The sequence below is a fragment of the Salmo trutta genome, unplaced genomic scaffold, assembly GCF_901001165.1.
Source record: "Salmo trutta unplaced genomic scaffold, fSalTru1.1, whole genome shotgun sequence".
NCBI lineage: Eukaryota > Metazoa > Chordata > Actinopteri > Salmoniformes > Salmonidae > Salmo > Salmo trutta.
In genome coordinates this window covers 1,110,441-1,128,792 of record NW_021823319.1, presented here as the reverse complement: position 1 = coordinate 1,128,792, position 18,352 = coordinate 1,110,441, and the positions used below count along the sequence as shown (strand labels likewise).

Genomic DNA, 18,352 nt, shown 5'->3' with positions numbered 1-18,352 from the left:
AGAGAGGAAAGGTGTGCAGTGAACAGTACCTATCTATAATAACAGGCAGGCAGGTAGAGAGGGGAAAGGTGTGCAGTGAACAGTACCTATCTATAATGACAGACAGGCAGGTAGAGAGAGGAAAGGTGTGCAGTGAACAGTACCCATCTATAATGACAGACAGGCAGGTAGAGAGGAAAGGTGTGCAGTGAACAGGACCTATCTATAATGACAGACAGGCAGGTAGAGAGAGGAAAGGTGTGCAGTGAACAGTACCTATCTATAATGACAGGCAGGCAGGTAGAGAGAGGAAAGGTGTGCAGTGAACAGGACCTATCTATAATGACAGGCAGGCAGGTAGAGAGAGGAAAGGTGTGCAGTGAACAGTACCTATCTATAATGACAGGCAGGCAGGTAGGTAGAGAGAGGAAAGGTGTGCAGTGAACAGTACCTATCTATAATGACAGGCAGGCAGGTAGAGAGAGGAAAGGTGTGCAGTGAACAGTACCTATCTATAATGACAGGCAGGCAGGTAGAGGGAGGAAAGGTGTGCAGTGAACAGTACCTATCTATAATGACAGGCAGGCAGGTAGAGAGAGGAAAGGTGTGCAGTGAACAGTACCTATCTATAATGACAGGTAGGTAGAGAGAGGAAAGGTGTGCAGTGAACAGTACCTATCTATAATGACAGGCAGGTAGAGAGAGGAAAGGTGTGCAGTGAACAGGACCTATCTATAATGACAGGCAGGTAGAGAGAGGAAAGGTGGGCAGTGAACAGTACCTATCTATAATGACAGGCAGACAGGTAGAGAGAGGAAAGGTGTGCAGTGAACAGTACCTATCTATAATGACAGGCAGGCAGGTAGAGAGAGGAAAGGTGTGCAGTGAACAGTACCTATCTATAATGATAGGCAGGCAGGTAGAGAGAGGAAAGGTGTGCAGTGAACAGGACCTATCTATAATGACAGGCAGGTAGAGAGAGGAAAGGTGTGCAGTGAACAGGACCTATCTATAATGACAGGCAGGTAGAGAGAGGAAAGGTGTGCAGTGAACAGTACCTATCTATAATGACAGGCAGGCAGGTAGAGAGAGGAAAGGTGTGCAGTGAACAGTACCTATCTATAATGATAGGCAGGCAGGTAGAGAGAGGAAAGGTGTGCAGTGAACAGTACCCATCTATAATGACAGACAGGCAGGTAGAGAGAGGAAAGGTGTGCAGTGAACAGGACCTATCTATAATGACAGGCAGGCAGGTAGGTAGAGAGAGGAAAGGTGTGCAGTGAACAGTACCTATCTATAATGACAGGCAGGTAGAGAGAGGAAAGGTGTGCAGTGAACAGTACCTATCTATAATGACAGGCAGGCAGGTAGAGAGAGGAAAGGTGTGCAGTGAACAGGACCTATCTATAATGACAGACAGGTAGAGAGAGAGAGGAAAGGTGGGCAGTGAACAGTACCTATCTATAATGATAGGCAGGCAGGTAGAGAGAGGAAAGGTGTGCAGTGAACAGGACCTATCTATAATGACAGGCAGGTAGAGAGAGGAAAGGTGTGCAGTGAACAGTACCTATCTATAATGACAGGCAGGCAGGTAGAGAGAGGAAAGGTGTGCAGTGAACAGTACCTATCTATAATGATAGGCAGGCAGGTAGAGAGAGGAAAGGTGTGCAGTGAACAGTACCCATCTATAATGACAGACAGGCAGGTAGAGAGAGGAAAGGTGTGCAGTGAACAGGACCTATCTATAATGACAGGCAGGCAGGTAGGTAGAGAGAGGAAAGGTGTGCAGTGAACAGTACCTATCTATAATGACAGGCAGGTAGAGAGAGGAAAGGTGTGCAGTGAACAGTACCTATCTATAATGACAGGCAGGCAGGTAGAGAGAGGAAAGGTGTGCAGTGAACAGTACCTATCTATAATGACAGGCAGGTAGAGAGAGGAAAGGTGTGCAGTGAACAGGACCTATCTATAATGACAGACAGGTAGAGAGAGAGAGGAAAGGTGGGCAGTGAACAGTACCTATCTATAATGACAGACAGTCAGGTAGAGAGAGGAAAGGTGTGCAGTGAACAGTACCCATCTATAATGACAGGCAGGCAGGTAGAGAGAGGAAAGGTGTGCAGTGAACAGGACCTATCTATAATGACAGACAGGTAGAGAGAGAGAGGAAAGGTGTGCAGTGAACAGTACCCATCTATAATGACAGACAGGTAGAGAGAGGAAAGGTGTGTAGTGAACAGGACCTATCTATAATGACAGGCAGGTAGAGAGAGGAAAGGTGTGCAGTGAACAGTACCTATCTATAATGACAGGCAGACAGGTAGAGAGAGGAAAGGTGTGCAGTGAACAGGACCTATCTATAATGATAGGCAGGCAGGTAGAGAGAGGAAAGGTGTGTAGTGAACAGGACCTATCTATAATGACAGGCAGGTAGAGAGAGGAAAGGTGAACAGTACCTATCTATAATGACAGGCAGGCAGGTAGAGAGAGGAAAGGTGTGCAGTACCTATCTGAGCAGGCCCGCTGTCCACACTGCCCCCTCTCCCTGACCTGGCACAGTCAGGAGGTCCCCAGCCGTCATTACAGTGGCAGTGGCCCAGGTTGTTACACACCTGGGGGAGATATACCAATCAATTAACCAACCAACCAATGCAATAGACACAGGCCTCTCTCCCCAGAAGAGACCATCAGGTAGCCTGTAACACGTGATGTTATCAGCCCCTTCTAGAGGACGAGACCTCTCCCCAGAAGAGACCATCAGATAGCCTGTAACACGTGATGTATCCGAGACCTTCTAGAGGACGAGACCTCTCCCCAGAAGAGACCATCAGATAGCCTGTAACACGTGATGTATCCGAGACCTTCTAGAGGACGAGACCTCTCCCCAGAAGAGACCATCAGATAGCCTGTAACACGTGATGTATCCGAGACCTTCTAGAGGACGAGACCTCTCCCCAGAAGAGACCATCAGATAGCCTGTAACACGTGATGTATCCGAGACCTTCTAGAGGACGAGACCTCTCCCCAGAAGAGACCATCAGATAGCCTGTAACACGTGATGTATCCGAGACCTTCTAGAGGACGAGACCTCTCCCCAGAAGAGACCATCAGATACCCTGTAACACGTGATGCATCCGAGACCTTCTAGAGGACGAGACCTCTCCCCAGAAGAGACCATCAGATAGCCTGTAACACGTGATGTATCCGAGACCTTCTAGAGGACGAGACCTTCTCTTACCCCGCGGCTGTTACATGTGTTGTTGGCATCACAGTGGAGGTTCACAGACAGTAGAGCTGAGGCATTCACACACTGGAAGTCAAGACAGGCCTTGAAGAAAAGACATGAGAACTGGATATTATCTCTGGATTCAAAACAAACCTCCCACAGCAATATGTCTACAAAGCATTATTGTCCTCCTACTGGGTCAACACACACCACCCACCCTGTGGAGGAAGTGGCTCAACACACACACACACACACACACACACACACACACACACACACACACACACACCCTGTGGAAGAAGTGGCTCAACACACACACCACCCGCCCTGTCAACACACACACCCGCCCTGTCAACACACACCCGCCCTGTCAACACACACCACCCACCCTGTGGAGGAAGTGACATCATCTTAGAAAGACGGAAAGGGACAAAGACACCGAAACCAAAATGATCATCCATAAGCCTCACCATCCCCTTGGCACAGGGGCTGCCCTGGTTGACATAGGCAGGGTCCAGAACGTCGGTGCCGAGGTTAAAGTCTGCGTTGACGCATGAAGAACCATCAATGATCTGGTTACTGACGGAGCCTCCAGGAGGGGGATTGTTGGTGTCTACGTTAGTGCACTGTACCTTCCCACACATGGCATTACTGCAGGGACACAGTGGAGACAGGGAAGGAGTCAGTAGTAACTCTACATTACTGCAGGGACACAGTGGAGACAGGGAAGGAGTCAGTAGTAACTCTACATTACTGCAGGGACACAGTGGAGACAGGGAAGGAGTCAGTAGTAACTCTACATTACTGCAGGGACACAGTGGAGACAGGGAAGGAGTCAGTAGTAACTCTACATTACTGCAGGGACACAGTGGAGACAGGGAAGGAGTCAGTAGTAACTACATTACTGCAGGGACACAGTGGAGACCGGGAAGGAGTCAGTAGTAACTCTACATTACTGCAGGGACACAGTGGAGACAGGGAAGGAGTCAGTAGTAACTACATTACTGCAGGGACACAGTGGAGACAGGGAAGGAGTCAGTAGTAACTACATTTCTGCAGGGACACAGTGGAGACAGGGAAGGAGTCAGTAGTAACTACATTACTGCAGGGACACAGTGGAGACAGGGAAGGAGTCAGTAGTAACTCTACATTACTGCAGGGACACAGTGGAGACAGGGAAGGCGTCAGTAGTAACTCTACATTACTGCAGGGACACAGTGGAGACAGGGAAGGCGTCAGTAGTAACTCTACATTACTGCAGGGACACAGTGGAGACAGGGAAGGCGTCAGTAGTAACTCTACATTACTGCAGGGACACAGTGGAGACAGGGAAGGAGTCAGTAGTAACTCTACATTACTGCAGGGACACAGTGGAGACAGGGAAGGAGTCAGTAGTAACTCTACATTACTGCAGGGACACAGTGGAGACAGGGAAGGCGTCAGTAGTAACTCCACGCTCCGCCCCGGGGGCAAGAATGTGAATGGCAAAATACCAAATATAAATTCACTAAGACATACATTACCAGTCAAAAGTTTGAACACTTACTTATTCAAGGGTTTTTTCTTTATTTTTTACTATTTTCTACATTGTAGAATAATAGTGAAGACATCAAAACTATGAAATAACACATATGGAATCACGTAGTAACCAAAAATTGTTAAAACAAATCAAAATATATTTGATATATTTTACAGAGCCACCCGTTGCCTTGACATTCTTGGCATTCTCTCAACCAACTAACACTTTTAATGGTTCCTACATGATTCCATATGTGTTATTTCATAGTTTTGATGTCTTCACAATTTTTTTACAATGCAGAAAATAATCAAAATGAAGAAAAACCTTAGAATGAGTAGGTGTTCTAAAACTTTTGACTGGTTCTGTACGTAAAGAAATATTTCTTATTCAGATCACTTACGCCAAACTACATTTCACGTAGGTCCCAGACGATGTCAGTCCACAGTTCCCAAACGCATCCCCCTTTAGATTAGCGGTCTGAAAACAGACGTCTGCTGCCTTGCTTGCACCTGGAAAGAAAAACAAAGATTTAACATTTCAAACTAAGAAATAAATAAGGAAAATATTAAAAACTGTCAGACACAAGGTTACAGTACTTTCTTGTTTGTTTTACAAAAAGGCCAGTGTAGTCAAATGTGTCAGATTTTGCGGTGTTCATTTTGTACAATAGCCTACCTTTTTCAAATGTGTCAGATTTTGCGGTGTTCATTTTGTACAATAGCCTACCTTTTTCAAATGTGTCAGATTTTGCGGTGTTCATTTTGTACAATAGCCTACCTTTTTCAAATGTGTCAGATTTTGCGGTGTTCATTTTGTACAATAGCCTACCTTTTTCAAATGTGTCAGATTTTGCGGTGTTCATTTTGTACAATAGCCTACCTTTTTCAAATGTGTCACATTTTGCGGTGTTCATTTTGTACAATAGCCTACCTTTTTCAAATGTGTCAGATTTTGCGGTGTTCATTTTGTACAATAGCCTACCTTTTTCAAATGTGTCAGATTTTGCGGTGTTCATTTTGTACAATAGCCTACCTTTTTCAAATGTGTCAGATTTTGCGGTGTTCATTTTGTACAATAGCCTACCTTTTTCAAATGTGTCAGATTTTGCGGTGTTCATTTTGTACAATAGCCTACCTTTTTCAAATGTGTCAGATTTTGCGGTGTTCATTTTGTACAATAGCCTACCTTTTTCAAAAAGTTGTTTGCATTGGTAGTCGTAGGTCTGGCAGCGACCCTCGTAACAATACGCTGCGTTGTTCTCACAGAGAAGCCCATCCATGATATAGAAGTCAGATGGACAGTAGGATGTGGAGCCGTTGCAGTATTCTGGGAGGTCACATGTATTGACAGATCCCCTGCACGGTGTCCCTGATACGCTGATCTGAAAATGGAGAGAAATTAGTCCGGAGAAACATTCCATTTTTTTTTTATCGTTTTTTCATCATTGCATCAAAAAGTTGAAATTTCTCAAGTTGAAACCTCTGACGAAATAGCGCAACACAACCCTAGGCCTTCCACCAACAAACTGCTTTAATTGAAAAATAAATGTATTTGCTGTCCGGTTTGGGGAGCGCCCTAATCCATACAGTTTTGAAGACCGACAGCAGCTGGACTAACCTTGCAGTTCTGGCAGCAGCTTCCCTGAGCGCAGGCCGATCCCCAGGTCAACTTACAGGTGGCCGCGTCACAGCACTTATTGGTACATTCCTGCAACATCGGCAAGATTAACAAATTTAGGTATGCCAAAAAAGTATTCTGAACCCTACACATCCATGCATAACTGACCAAATTATAAAATACATGCATTGTAATTTTGAATTCCTTAAAAGTGTTGTATATCAAATCATGACAAGCTACCTGGGTCTGACATATGATGGAAAATTACTGAGGATAATATTGAACGATATTGCCACTCCTACAGGAAAGCGTGTGTCCTCAGGCCTGGAGGGAAGCGAAAGACATTCCGCTACCCAAGAATAGCAAAGCCCCCTTTACTGGCTCAAACAGCCAACCAATCAGCCTGTTACCAACCCTTAGTAAACTTTTAGGGATTTCGTTTTTTTTAAAGCAGATACAATGCTAGTTCACAGTAAACAAGTTAACATTGAAGGGCATTCAACAAGCACAGCACTTACAAATGACTGATTGGCTGAGAGAAATGTGAAAATGAACAGATTGTGGGGGATGTTTTGTTAGACTTCAGTGCAGCTTCTGACATTATTGGTCATAATGTGCTGTTGGAAAAACTCATGTGTTTTGGCTTTACATCCCCTGCTATATTGTGGATAAAGAGTTACCTGTCTAACAGAACACAGAGGGAGCCTCGTCAACATAATCCTGGTAGAGTCAGGCATTCCCCAGGGCAGCTGTCTAGGCCCCTTACTTTTTTTCCAATCTTTACTAATGAGCTGCCACTGGCTCTGAGAAAATGCTGTGTTCGTCTATGTATGCTGAGGACTCTTTATTATACACGTCAGCTACCACAGCAAGTGAAATCACTGCAACACTTAAAGAGCTGCAGTCAGTTTAAAGAATAGGTGGCAAGGAATAAGCTGATAGTATTTGGGACAAATCATTCACTTAACCCTAAACCTCACCAAAATCTTGTAATGAACGTGGACATCGAGCAAGTTGAGGTGACTTAACTGCTTGGAGTAACCCCGAATTGTGAACAGTCATGGTCAAAACATATTGATGCAACAGCAGCTAAGATGGGGAAAAGTCTGTCCATAATAAAAGCACTATTCTGCCTTTATAGCACTGGCAGGCCCGAGTTTTTCGGCACCTGGATTACTGTCCAGTCGTGTGGTCAGGTGCCACAAAGAGGGACTTGGGAAATTACAATTGGCTCAGAACAGGGCAGCACGGCTGGCCCTCGGATATACTCGGAAAGCTAACAATAATATGCATGTCAATCTCTCCTGGCTCAATGTAGAGGAGAGATTGACTTCATCACTACTTGTATTTGTAAGAAGTATTGACATGTTGTTCGTTTGAACTACTGGCACACAGCTCAGACACCCACGCATACCCCACCAGAGGTCTCTTCACAGTCCCCAAGTCCAGAACAGACTATGGGAGGTGCACAGTACTACATAGAGCCATGACTACATGGAACTCTATTCCACATCAGGTAACTGATGCAGCAGGAAAATCAGATATTTTTTTTTAAAACAGTGGGACTGGAAAGACACACACTTTGTATTGTAGAGTAGTGGCCTTAGAGAACACACAATGTATTGGGAAATCTGTTGAAATGTAATGTAAATGTTTAATTGTATTTAACTGCCTTAATGTTGTTGGACCTCAGGTACAGTAGCTGCTGCCTCGGCAGGAACTAACGGGGATCCATAATAAACCCCAGGAAGAGTAGCTGCTGCCTCGGCAGGAACTAACGGGGATCCATAATAAACCCCAGGAAGAGTAGCTGCTGCCCCGGGCAGGAACTAACGGGGATCCATAATAAACCCCAGGAAGAGTAGCTGCTGCCTCGGCAGGAACTAACGGGATCCATAATAAACCCCAGGAAGAGTAGCTGCTGCCTTGGCAGGAACTAATGGGGATCCATAATAAACCCCAGGAAGAGTAGCTGCTGCCTTGGCAGGAACTAAATGTGGATCCATAATAAACCCCAGGAAGAGTAGCTGCTGCCTTGGCAGGAACTAAATGTGGATCCATAATAAACCCCAGGAAGACTAGCTGCTGCCTTGGCAGGAACTAATGGGGATCCTTAATAAACCCCAGGAAGAGTAGCTGCTGCCCCGGGCAGGAACTAACGGGGATCCATAATAAACCCCAGGAAGAGTAGCTGCTGCCCCGGGCAGGAACTAACGGGGATCCATAATAAACCCCAGGAAGAGTAGCTGCTGCCTCGGCAGGAACTAATGGGGATCCATAATAAACCCCAGGAAGAGTAGCTGCTGCCTTGGCAGGAACTAAATGTGGATCCATAATAAACCCCAGGAAGACTAGCTGCTGCCTTGGCAGGAACTAAATGTGGATCCATAATAAACCCCAGGAAGACTAGCTGCTGCCTTGGCAGGAACTAAATGTGGATCCATAATAAACCCCAGGAAGACTAGCTGCTGCCTTGGCAGGAACTAATGGGGATCCTTAATGAATCCAAAACAACACTCAGCCAAAGCTCCCATAAACAAAACACTCAGCCAAAGCTCCCATTAACAAAACACTCAGCCAAAGCTCCCATTAACAAAACACTCAGCCAAAGCTCCCATTAACACAAAGTAACATTAGAAATATTATATATTAGAAAAATCATTCATACATCAATCAATGTGTGAATGAATCAACGAATGAAGCATAATAGAAAGCCATTCAATAGGTAACTTTTCCCACTCGTATCATGGGTGAGGCACCATGTCGACAGACAGGAAAACAGGTAGTCAGACAGACAGACAGACAGAGACAGACAGACAGACAGACAGGTAGTCAGACAGACAGACAGACAGACAGGTAGTCAGACAGACAGACAGACAGACAGGTAGTCAGACACAGACAGACAGGTAGTCAGACAGACAGACAGACAGACAGACAGACAGACAGACAGACAGGTAGTCAGACAGACAGACAGACAGGTAGTCAGACAGTCAGTCAGACAGACAGACAGGTAGTCAGACAGGTAGTCAGACAGGTAGTCAGACAGGTAGTCAGACAGACAGACAGGTAGTCAGACAGACAGACAGACAGACAGACAGGTAGTCAGACAGACAGACAGATAGTCAGACAGACAGACAGACAGACAGACAGACAGACAGACAGGTAGTCAGACAGTCAGTCAGACAGACAGACAGGTAGTCAGACAGGTAGTCAGACAGGTAGTCAGACAGGTAGTCAGTACCTGGGGCGTTCCACAGTCACAGTCCTCTCCATCCTCTAACAAGCCGTTGCCACATTTAGCCACAGAGACGATGTTGGACTGGGAGGGCTGGTTCAACAGACACAGGCCTCCTCCACGCAGGACCAGACGCTCAAAGTCAGAGGCACTACAGTCACTGAAGAGGGTGGATCCACTGAGAGGGGAAGACAGACAACGCTGTACATGAATACCATAGCGATGGAATCATTCAAAATCAGTCACAATCAATGACTCCATTTTTATGAGACATACAATTATCAATATGGCCAGAAGTATGTGGACACCTGCTCGTCAAACATATCATTCCAAAATCATGGGCATTAATATGGAGTTGGTTCCCCCCCTTTGCTGCTATAACAGCCTCCACTCTTCTGGGAAGGCTTTCCACTAGATGTTGGAACATTGCTGCTATAACAGCCTCCTCTCTTCTGGGAAGGCTTTCCACTAGATGTTGGAACATTGCTGCTATAACAGCCTCCACTCTTCTGGGAAGGCTTTCCACTAGATGTTGGAACATTGCTGCTATAACAGCCTCCACTCTTCAGGGAAGGCTTTCCACTAGATGTTGGAACATTTCTGCGGGGACTTGCTTCCATTCAGCCACAAGAGTATTAGTGAGGTCGGGCACTGATGTTGGGTGATCAGGCCTGGCTCACAGTCCGCGTTCCAATTCATCCCAAAGGTGTTCGATAGGGTTGAGGTCAGGGCTCTGTGCAGGCCAGTCAAGTTCTTTCACACAGATCTCAACAAGCCATTTCTGTATGGACCTCGCTTTGTGCATGGGGGCATTGACATGCTGAAACAGGAAAGGGCCTTCCCAAACTGTTGACACAAAGTTGGAAGCACAGAATCATCTAGAATGTCTTTGTACGCTGGAGAGTTAAGATTTCCCTTCACTGGAACTAAAGGGCCCGAACCATGAAAAACAGCCCCAGACCAGTATTCCTCCTCCACCAAACTTTACAGTTGGCACTATCCATTGTGGCAGGTAACGTTCTCTTGGCATCCGCCAAAGCCAGGTTAGTCCGTCGGACTGCCAGAGGGTGAAGCGTGATTCATCACTCCAGAGAATGCGTCTCCACTGCTCCAGAGTCCAATGGCGGCGAGCTTTACGCCACTCCAGCCGACGCTTGGCGTTGCGCAAGGTGATCTTAGGCTTGTGTGCGGCTGCTCAGTCATGAAAACCGATTTCATGAAGCTCTCGATGAACAGATCTTGTGCTGACGTTGTTTCCAGATGCAGTTGGGAACTCAGTAGTGAGTGTTGGAACCGAGGACAGACAGTCCCGTTCTGGCAGCTTGTGTGGCCTACCACTTCGTGGCTGAGCCGTTGTTGCTCCTAGACATTTCTACTTCACAATAACAGCACTTACAGATGCCCGGGACAGCTATAGCAGGGCATAATTCTGACAAACTGATTTGTTGGAAAGGTGGCATCCTATAACGGTGCCACATTGAAAGTCACTGAGTTCTTCAGTATGGGCCATTCTACTGTCAATGTTTGTCTATGGAGATTGCATGGCTGTGTGCTAGATTTTATACACATGTCAGCAATGGGTGTGGCTGAATTAACCAATTTGAAGGGGTGTCCACATGCTTTTGTATATATATAGTGTAACTCAGCAGGTGAGTGTAAAAAGTGTAGACCAATACAGTGGCAACCTTCCAGCTAATATAGTTCAACAAACAGGTTGAATAGCAGACGGCCTCTGAAAAGACAACGCTAAGGAAAATGTTGCTTTTAGTTTGTGGTGATGGCAGTTGGGCAGTACTTTAACTTACGTTGCCGTGGCAGCCATGATACAGCTCCCTCCATTACAGGTACAGCGGCCGTCGTCGTGATTCATGCCCAGGTTATGGCCCATCTCGTGGGCCACTACAGTAGAGACGTAGCCCAGGTTGTCTCCACTATACTGTGGAGAACATTCGGTAGAAGACCACATTGCTGTTCAGATTTAGAAATGGTTAAAAAATAAAACATGTTTAAGAAGAAACTTACATTTGATTTAAACCAAAAAGCACAAAAAGAGTTGAAGATACTATAATGTTAGCAGGAGCCGTTGGAGCACGGTATTTACACACGGTATTTACACACGGTACATTACAACACAAAGAAGAATCTGTGGAATGAACACAGAGACGCTGTGCTTCGTCATCGCGGACTGGTTTTACCGGTTACATTTCCTTAGCAGATTAACGCCTGTGTTATTAATGAGATAAGTCCCAAATGGCAACTTTAGTCTTTTATAGTGCACTACTGTTGATCAAGGCTCCGGGGTAAAACGTAGTGTTTTAAAGGGAATAGGGTGCCATTTGATAGGGTGCCATTCGGGACACAGCCAATAGGGTGCCATTCGGGACACAGCCAATAGGGTGCCATTCGGGACGCAACCAATAGGGTGCCATTCGGGACGCAGCCAATAGGGTGCCATTCGGGACGCAGCCAATAGGGTGCCATTCGGGACGCAGCCAATAGGGTGCCATTCGGGACGCAGCCAATAGGGTGCCATTCGGGACGCAGCCAATAGGGTGCCATTCGGGACGCAGCCAATAGGGTGCCATTCGGGACGCAGCCAATAGGGTGCCATTCGGGACGCAGCCAATAGGGTGCCATTTGGGACGCACTCAATAGGGTGCCATTTGGGACGCAGCCAATAGGGTGCCATTTGGGACGCAGCCAATAGGGTGCCATTTGGGACGCAGCCAATAGGGTGCCATTTGGGACGCAGCCAATAGGGTGCCATTCGGGACACAGCCAATAGGGTGCCATTCGGGACACAGCCAATAGGGTGCCATTCGGGAGGCAGTGATGGTGTGTCTGAGAACAAACTGCACTATTGTCTTCTACATCTGACTGACTCATGAATAATCTAAACCTATCAGGTGGCTGACACGACCTCACAACGCTAACAACCACAACCTCAGCTAGGTAACAAGGATTAGCCTGCTAGGTGTTAGCGTCCTGGCTAGGTTACAATGATTAGCCTGCTAGGTGTTAGGGTCCTGGCTAGGTTACAATGATTAGCCTGCTAGGTGTTAGGGTCCTGGCTAGGTTACAATGATTAGCCTGCTAGGTGTTAGGGTCCTGGCTAGGTTACAATGATTAGCCTGCTAGGTGTTAGGGTCCTGGCTAGGTTACAATGATTAGCCTGCTAGGTGTTAGGGTCCTGGCTAGGTTACAATGATTAGCCTGCTATGTGTTAGCGTCCTGGTTAGGTTACAATGATTAGCCTGCTAGGTGTTAGCGTCCTGTCAAGGTTACAATGATTAGCCTGCTAGGTGTTAGCGTCCTGGCTAGGTTACAATGATTAGCCTGCTAGGACAAAAACACTATGCCAGAAAGGAAGCCGTTTCATTGGACTACAGTAATTTCAAATGTAAACTTAGATTGTTTCTCCCCCCCAGAAAAGCAAAAAAACAAATAATAGTTGCTGTGCGTTTTCCAGATTTGTTTTATATTATATTTCCACACCGAGGCCAAAATAACACTGAAATAGTGATAATTATGATAATGCTATGATCGTTGTCCCTCCCAAGCTTCCTTATGGCTCCCCTCATGTCTCTATTACACCCAATGGTGAACACTGCCCCCCCCCCCCAATGGCGAATACTATACACCCCCCCCTAATGGCGAATACTATACACCCCCCCTAATGGCGAATACTATACACCCCCCCTAATGGCGAATACTATACACCCCCCCTAATGGCGAATACTATACACCCCCCCTAATGGCGAATACTATACACCCCCCCTAATGGCGAATACTATACACCCAATGGCGAATACTATACACCCAATGGCGAATACTATACACCCAATGGCGAATACTATACACCCAATGGCGAATACTATACACCCAATGGCGAATACTATACACCCAATGGCAAATACTATACACCCAATGGCAAATACTATACACCCAATGGCAAATACTATACACCCAATGGCAAATACTATACACCCAATGGCAAATACTATACACCCAATGGCAAATACTATACACCCAATGGCAAATACTATACACCCAATGGCAAATACTATACACCCAATGGCAAATACTATACACCCAATGGCAAATACTATACACCCAATGGCAAATACTATACACCCAATGGCAAATACTATACACCCAATGGCAAATACTATACACCCAATGGCAAATACTATACACCCAATGGCAAATACTATACACCCAATGGCAAATACTATACACCCAATGGCAAATACTATACACCCAATGGCAAATACTATACACCCAATGATGAATAAGTCACCCAATGATGAATAAGACATGAAGCTTAGAAGCCAAACCTATCACTACTAACCACATTGATTCCTCCAGCGGTGGCCATCGAACACACTGTTCCCACGAACGCCATACCCAGGATCCCTCCCCCATACGGTCCCGGAAGACCACTGGGGAAACAGAGAGAGAAAAACACATATAAAACATTACAGGACAAAACAAAGATGATCAACTAATAGACCACTGGGGGAAACAAAGATGATCAACTAATAGACCACTGGGGGAAACAAAGATGATCAACTAATAGACCACTGGGGAAACAGAGGTGATCAACTAATAGACCACTGGGGGAAACAGAGATGATCAACTAATAGACCACTTGGGGGAAACAAAGATGATCAACTAATAGACCACTGGGGGAAACAGAGATGATCAACTAATAGACCACTGGGGAAACAGAGATGATCAACTAATAGACCACTGGAGAAACAGAGATGATCCACTAATAGACCACTGGGGAAACAGAGATGATCAACTAATAGACCACTGGAGAAACAGAGATGATCCACTAATAGACCACTGGAGAAACAGAGCTGATCCACTAATAGACCACTGGAGAAACAGAGCTGATCAACTAATAGACCATTGGGGAAACAGAGCTGATCAACTAATAGACCACTGGGGGAAACAGAGATGATCAACTAATAGACCACTGGGGGAAACAGAGATGATCAACTAATAGACCACTGGGGAAACAGAGAAGATCAACTAATAGACCACTGGGGAAACAGAGATGATCAACTAATAGACCACTGGGGGAAACAGAGATGATCAACTAATAGACCACTGGGGGAAACAGAGATGATCAACTAATAGACCACTGGGGAAACAGAGATGATCAACTAATAGACCACTGGGGAAACAGAGATGATCAACTAATAGACCACTGGGGAAACAGAGATGATCAACTAATAGACCACTGGGGGAAACAGAGATGATCAACTAATAGACCACTGGGGGAAACAGAGATGATCAACTAATAGACCACTGGGGGAAACAGAGATGATCAACTAATAGACCACTGGGGGAAACAGAGCTGATCAACTAATAGACCACTGGGGGAAACAGAGCTGATCAACTAATAGACCACTGGGGGAAACAGAGCTGATCAACTAATAGACCACTGGGGGAAACAGAGCTGATCAACTAATAGACCACTGGGGGAAACAGAGCTGATCAACTAATAGACCACTGGGGAAACAGAGCTGATCAACTAATAGACCACTGGGGAAACAGAGCTGATCAACTAATAGACCACTGGGGAAACAGAGCTGATCAACTAATAGACCACTGGGGAAACAGAGCTGATCAACTAATAGACCACTGGGGAAACAGAGCTGATCAACTAATAGACCACTGGGGAAACAGAGCTGATCAACTAATAGACCACTGGGGGAAACAGAGCTGATCAACTAATAGACCACTGGGGAAACAGAGCTGATCAACTAATAGACCACTGGGGAAACAGAGCTGATCAACTAATAGACCACTGGGGAAACAGAGCTGATCAACTAATAGACCACTGGGGAAACAGAGATGATCAACTAATAGACCACTGGGGAAACAGAGATGATCAACTAATAGACCACTGGGGAAACAGAGCTGATCAACTAATAGACCACTGGGGGAAACAGAGCTGATCAACTAATAGACCACTGGGGGAAACAGAGCTGATCAACTAATAGACCACTGGGGAAACAGAGCTGATCAACTAATAGACCACTGGGGAAACAGAGCTGATCAACTAATAGACCACTGGGGAAACAGAGCTGATCAACTAATAGACCACTGGGGAAACAGAGATGATCAACTAATAGACCACTGGGGAAACAGAGCTGATCAACTAATAGACCACTGGGGGAAACAGAGCTGATCAACTAATAGACCACTGGGGAAACAGAGCTGATCAACTAATAGACCACTGGGGAAACAGAGATGATCAACTAATAGACCACTGGGGAAACAGAGCTGATCAACTAATAGACCACTGGGGAAACAGAGCTGATCAACTAATAGACCACTGGGGAAACAGAGATGATCAACTAATAGACCACTGGGGAAACAGAGCTGATCAACTAATAGACCACTGGGGAAACAGAGCTGATCAACTAATAGACCACTGGGGAAACAGAGATGATCAACTAATAGACCACTGGGGAAACAGAGCTGATCAACTAATAGACCACTGGGGAAACAGAGATGATCAACTAATAGACCACTGGGGAAACAGAGCTGATCAACTAATAGACCACTGGGGAAACAGAGCTGATCAACTAATAGACCACTGGGGAAACAGAGCTGATCAACTAATAGACCACTGGGGAAACAGAGATGATCAACTAATAGACCACTGGGGAAACAGAGATGATCAACTAATAGACCACTGAGAAACATAAAACATGTCAAACATTACAGAACAAGTATTGTAGCTGTAGATCGGTTTACATGACAGAAAATACATCTCCCATCAGTCGACACTACAGTCAACTTACATGACAGAAAATACATTCCAACACCCATCAGTCGACACTACAGTCAACCTACATTAGAGAGTTTAACCCTCAAATTCAACTGTGGGCCCGGAAGCCAGTTCCACTGCTTTAGTTCATTGTTCCGCCACTGAGTTGGACCTGGGACACCAGGTGGGTGATATTGACTGTCAGGTAGAGGAGAAACCCAGCGTTGGTCCAGAACCTCGTAGGGTTTAAGATGATGGGACACCAGGTGGGTGATATTGACTGTCAGGTAGAGGAGAAAACCCAGCGGCGGTCCAGAACCTCGTAGGGTTTAAGATGATGGGACACCAGGTGGGTGATATTGACTGTCAGGTAGAGGAGAAACCCAACGGTGGTCCAGAACCTCGTAGGGTTTAAGATGATGGGACACCAGGTGGGTGATATTGACTGTCAGGTAGAGGAGAAACCCAACGGTGGTCCAGAACCTCGTAGGGTTTAAGATGATTGGACACCAGGTGGGTGATATTGACTGTCAGGTAGAGGAGAAACCCAGCGTTGGTCCAGAACCTCGTAGGGTTTAAGATGATTGGACACCAGGTGGGTGATATTGACTGTCAGGTAGAGGAGAAACCCAGCGCTGGTCCAGAACCTCGTAGGGTTTAAGATGATGGGACACCAGGTGGGTGATATTGACTGTCAGGTAGAGGAGAAACCCCAGCGGTGGTCCAGAACCTCGTAGGGTTTAAGATGATGGGACACCAGGTGGGTGATATTGACTGTCAGGTAGAGGAGAAACCCAACGGTGGTCCAGAACCTCGTAGGGTTTAAGATGATTGGGTATCGGGGACACAATTTAAAACATCTATCAACTAGTCGTTGTTATGGAGTGACTGGAGACAAAACTGCTCAGTATTATAGATGAACACATGATATAGTCTGTCGTCAGATGTTAAAAATCACAGACCTGGCTAAAGACTATACACCAGAGGTATTCAAATCTTAAAAAATGGAACTAAATAAAAAGGAGACAAACGTAAATAAAATCTACTGACATATGCAAATATTGAATACGACAGAATATACCAGTTAGCAGACTGTTTTGTGTGATCACTATGGGAATTGAACCCACAACCCTATTTAGCATCATTCTCTTCCCAATTGAGCCAAACATCCCTGTTAGGGTTGAACCGGCTATTTGTTTGCATAACCTATATAATATACTGGGGAAGCTATGCTACAATATTAAGTATATAAACTACGGATAAATCAACTGATGAAGACAGGAAGAACTACAACCGGCGACAGGAAGTGCGTCACGACGCTGGGACCAGCCTGCACGCCGACGTTAGGAGGAGCAAGTTTAAACCACGCTCCTCCTCCCTCTGACAGGCCAGCATTGAGCGGGAACTATCTCTGTCAGAGTATATAAGGGAGAACAATAGGATGTGACGCTCTCTTCTCCGTCTGCCCTGCGTGGTGTCACAGCGAGACCGTAGATATACACAAACAACATATTTACCATTCAAGTGTTTGCAATAATTAAAAAGAACAAAAAGAAAACTTGAGATACTCTTTGCCAAATAATTTGTTCTAAAACCAGATTTGAATCGACGCGACATCTCTCCACTCACACAATTAGCTGTGCGTCATCATTCCTGATCCGAGGTAGCAGCACCGTCTTCCTCCAGTCGACGAACAGTCCCAACACTTCCCCTGCAGAGCCGTCTACACTGAAGGGGTTGGCTTTGTTAAAGATCTCCAGGCCTACCAGCACCACGCGGATATTCAGCTTCTTATAATACTGGAGATGAATACAGAACAATACATAGAAAATATATATCACGTTATGATCATTATTTTACAGACACACAGACAAATAGTCTAGTACCCTCAAATTCAAATCTGGACCTGGTAGCTGACCTGTTGCAACCTATATAAAACTACTGTAATTATTAGTTGACCCTGCTGGTCATCTTCAAGAAGAATCT

The 18,352-nt window shown here is 45.6% G+C and overlaps 1 protein-coding gene across 1 annotated transcript in view; it reads right to left on the bottom strand.

Moving 5' to 3' along the window:
- LOC115190123 (disintegrin and metalloproteinase domain-containing protein 9) overlaps positions 1-18,352 on the bottom strand; it is a 41,583-nt gene that overhangs the window by 8,508 nt on the left and 14,723 nt on the right. The window contains exons 9-18 of the mRNA XM_029748613.1: positions 17,996-18,165; positions 13,928-14,018; positions 11,382-11,512; positions 9,583-9,754; positions 6,342-6,431; positions 5,910-6,105; positions 5,125-5,233; positions 3,676-3,856; positions 3,218-3,307; positions 2,486-2,591 (exon numbers count right to left, since the gene is read on the bottom strand). Coding sequence (XP_029604473.1) covers positions 2,486-2,591; positions 3,218-3,307; positions 3,676-3,856; positions 5,125-5,233; positions 5,910-6,105; positions 6,342-6,431; positions 9,583-9,754; positions 11,382-11,512; positions 13,928-14,018; positions 17,996-18,165 — 1,336 coding nt within the window. The remainder of the gene's footprint in view (positions 1-2,485; positions 2,592-3,217; positions 3,308-3,675; positions 3,857-5,124; positions 5,234-5,909; positions 6,106-6,341; positions 6,432-9,582; positions 9,755-11,381; positions 11,513-13,927; positions 14,019-17,995; positions 18,166-18,352) is intronic.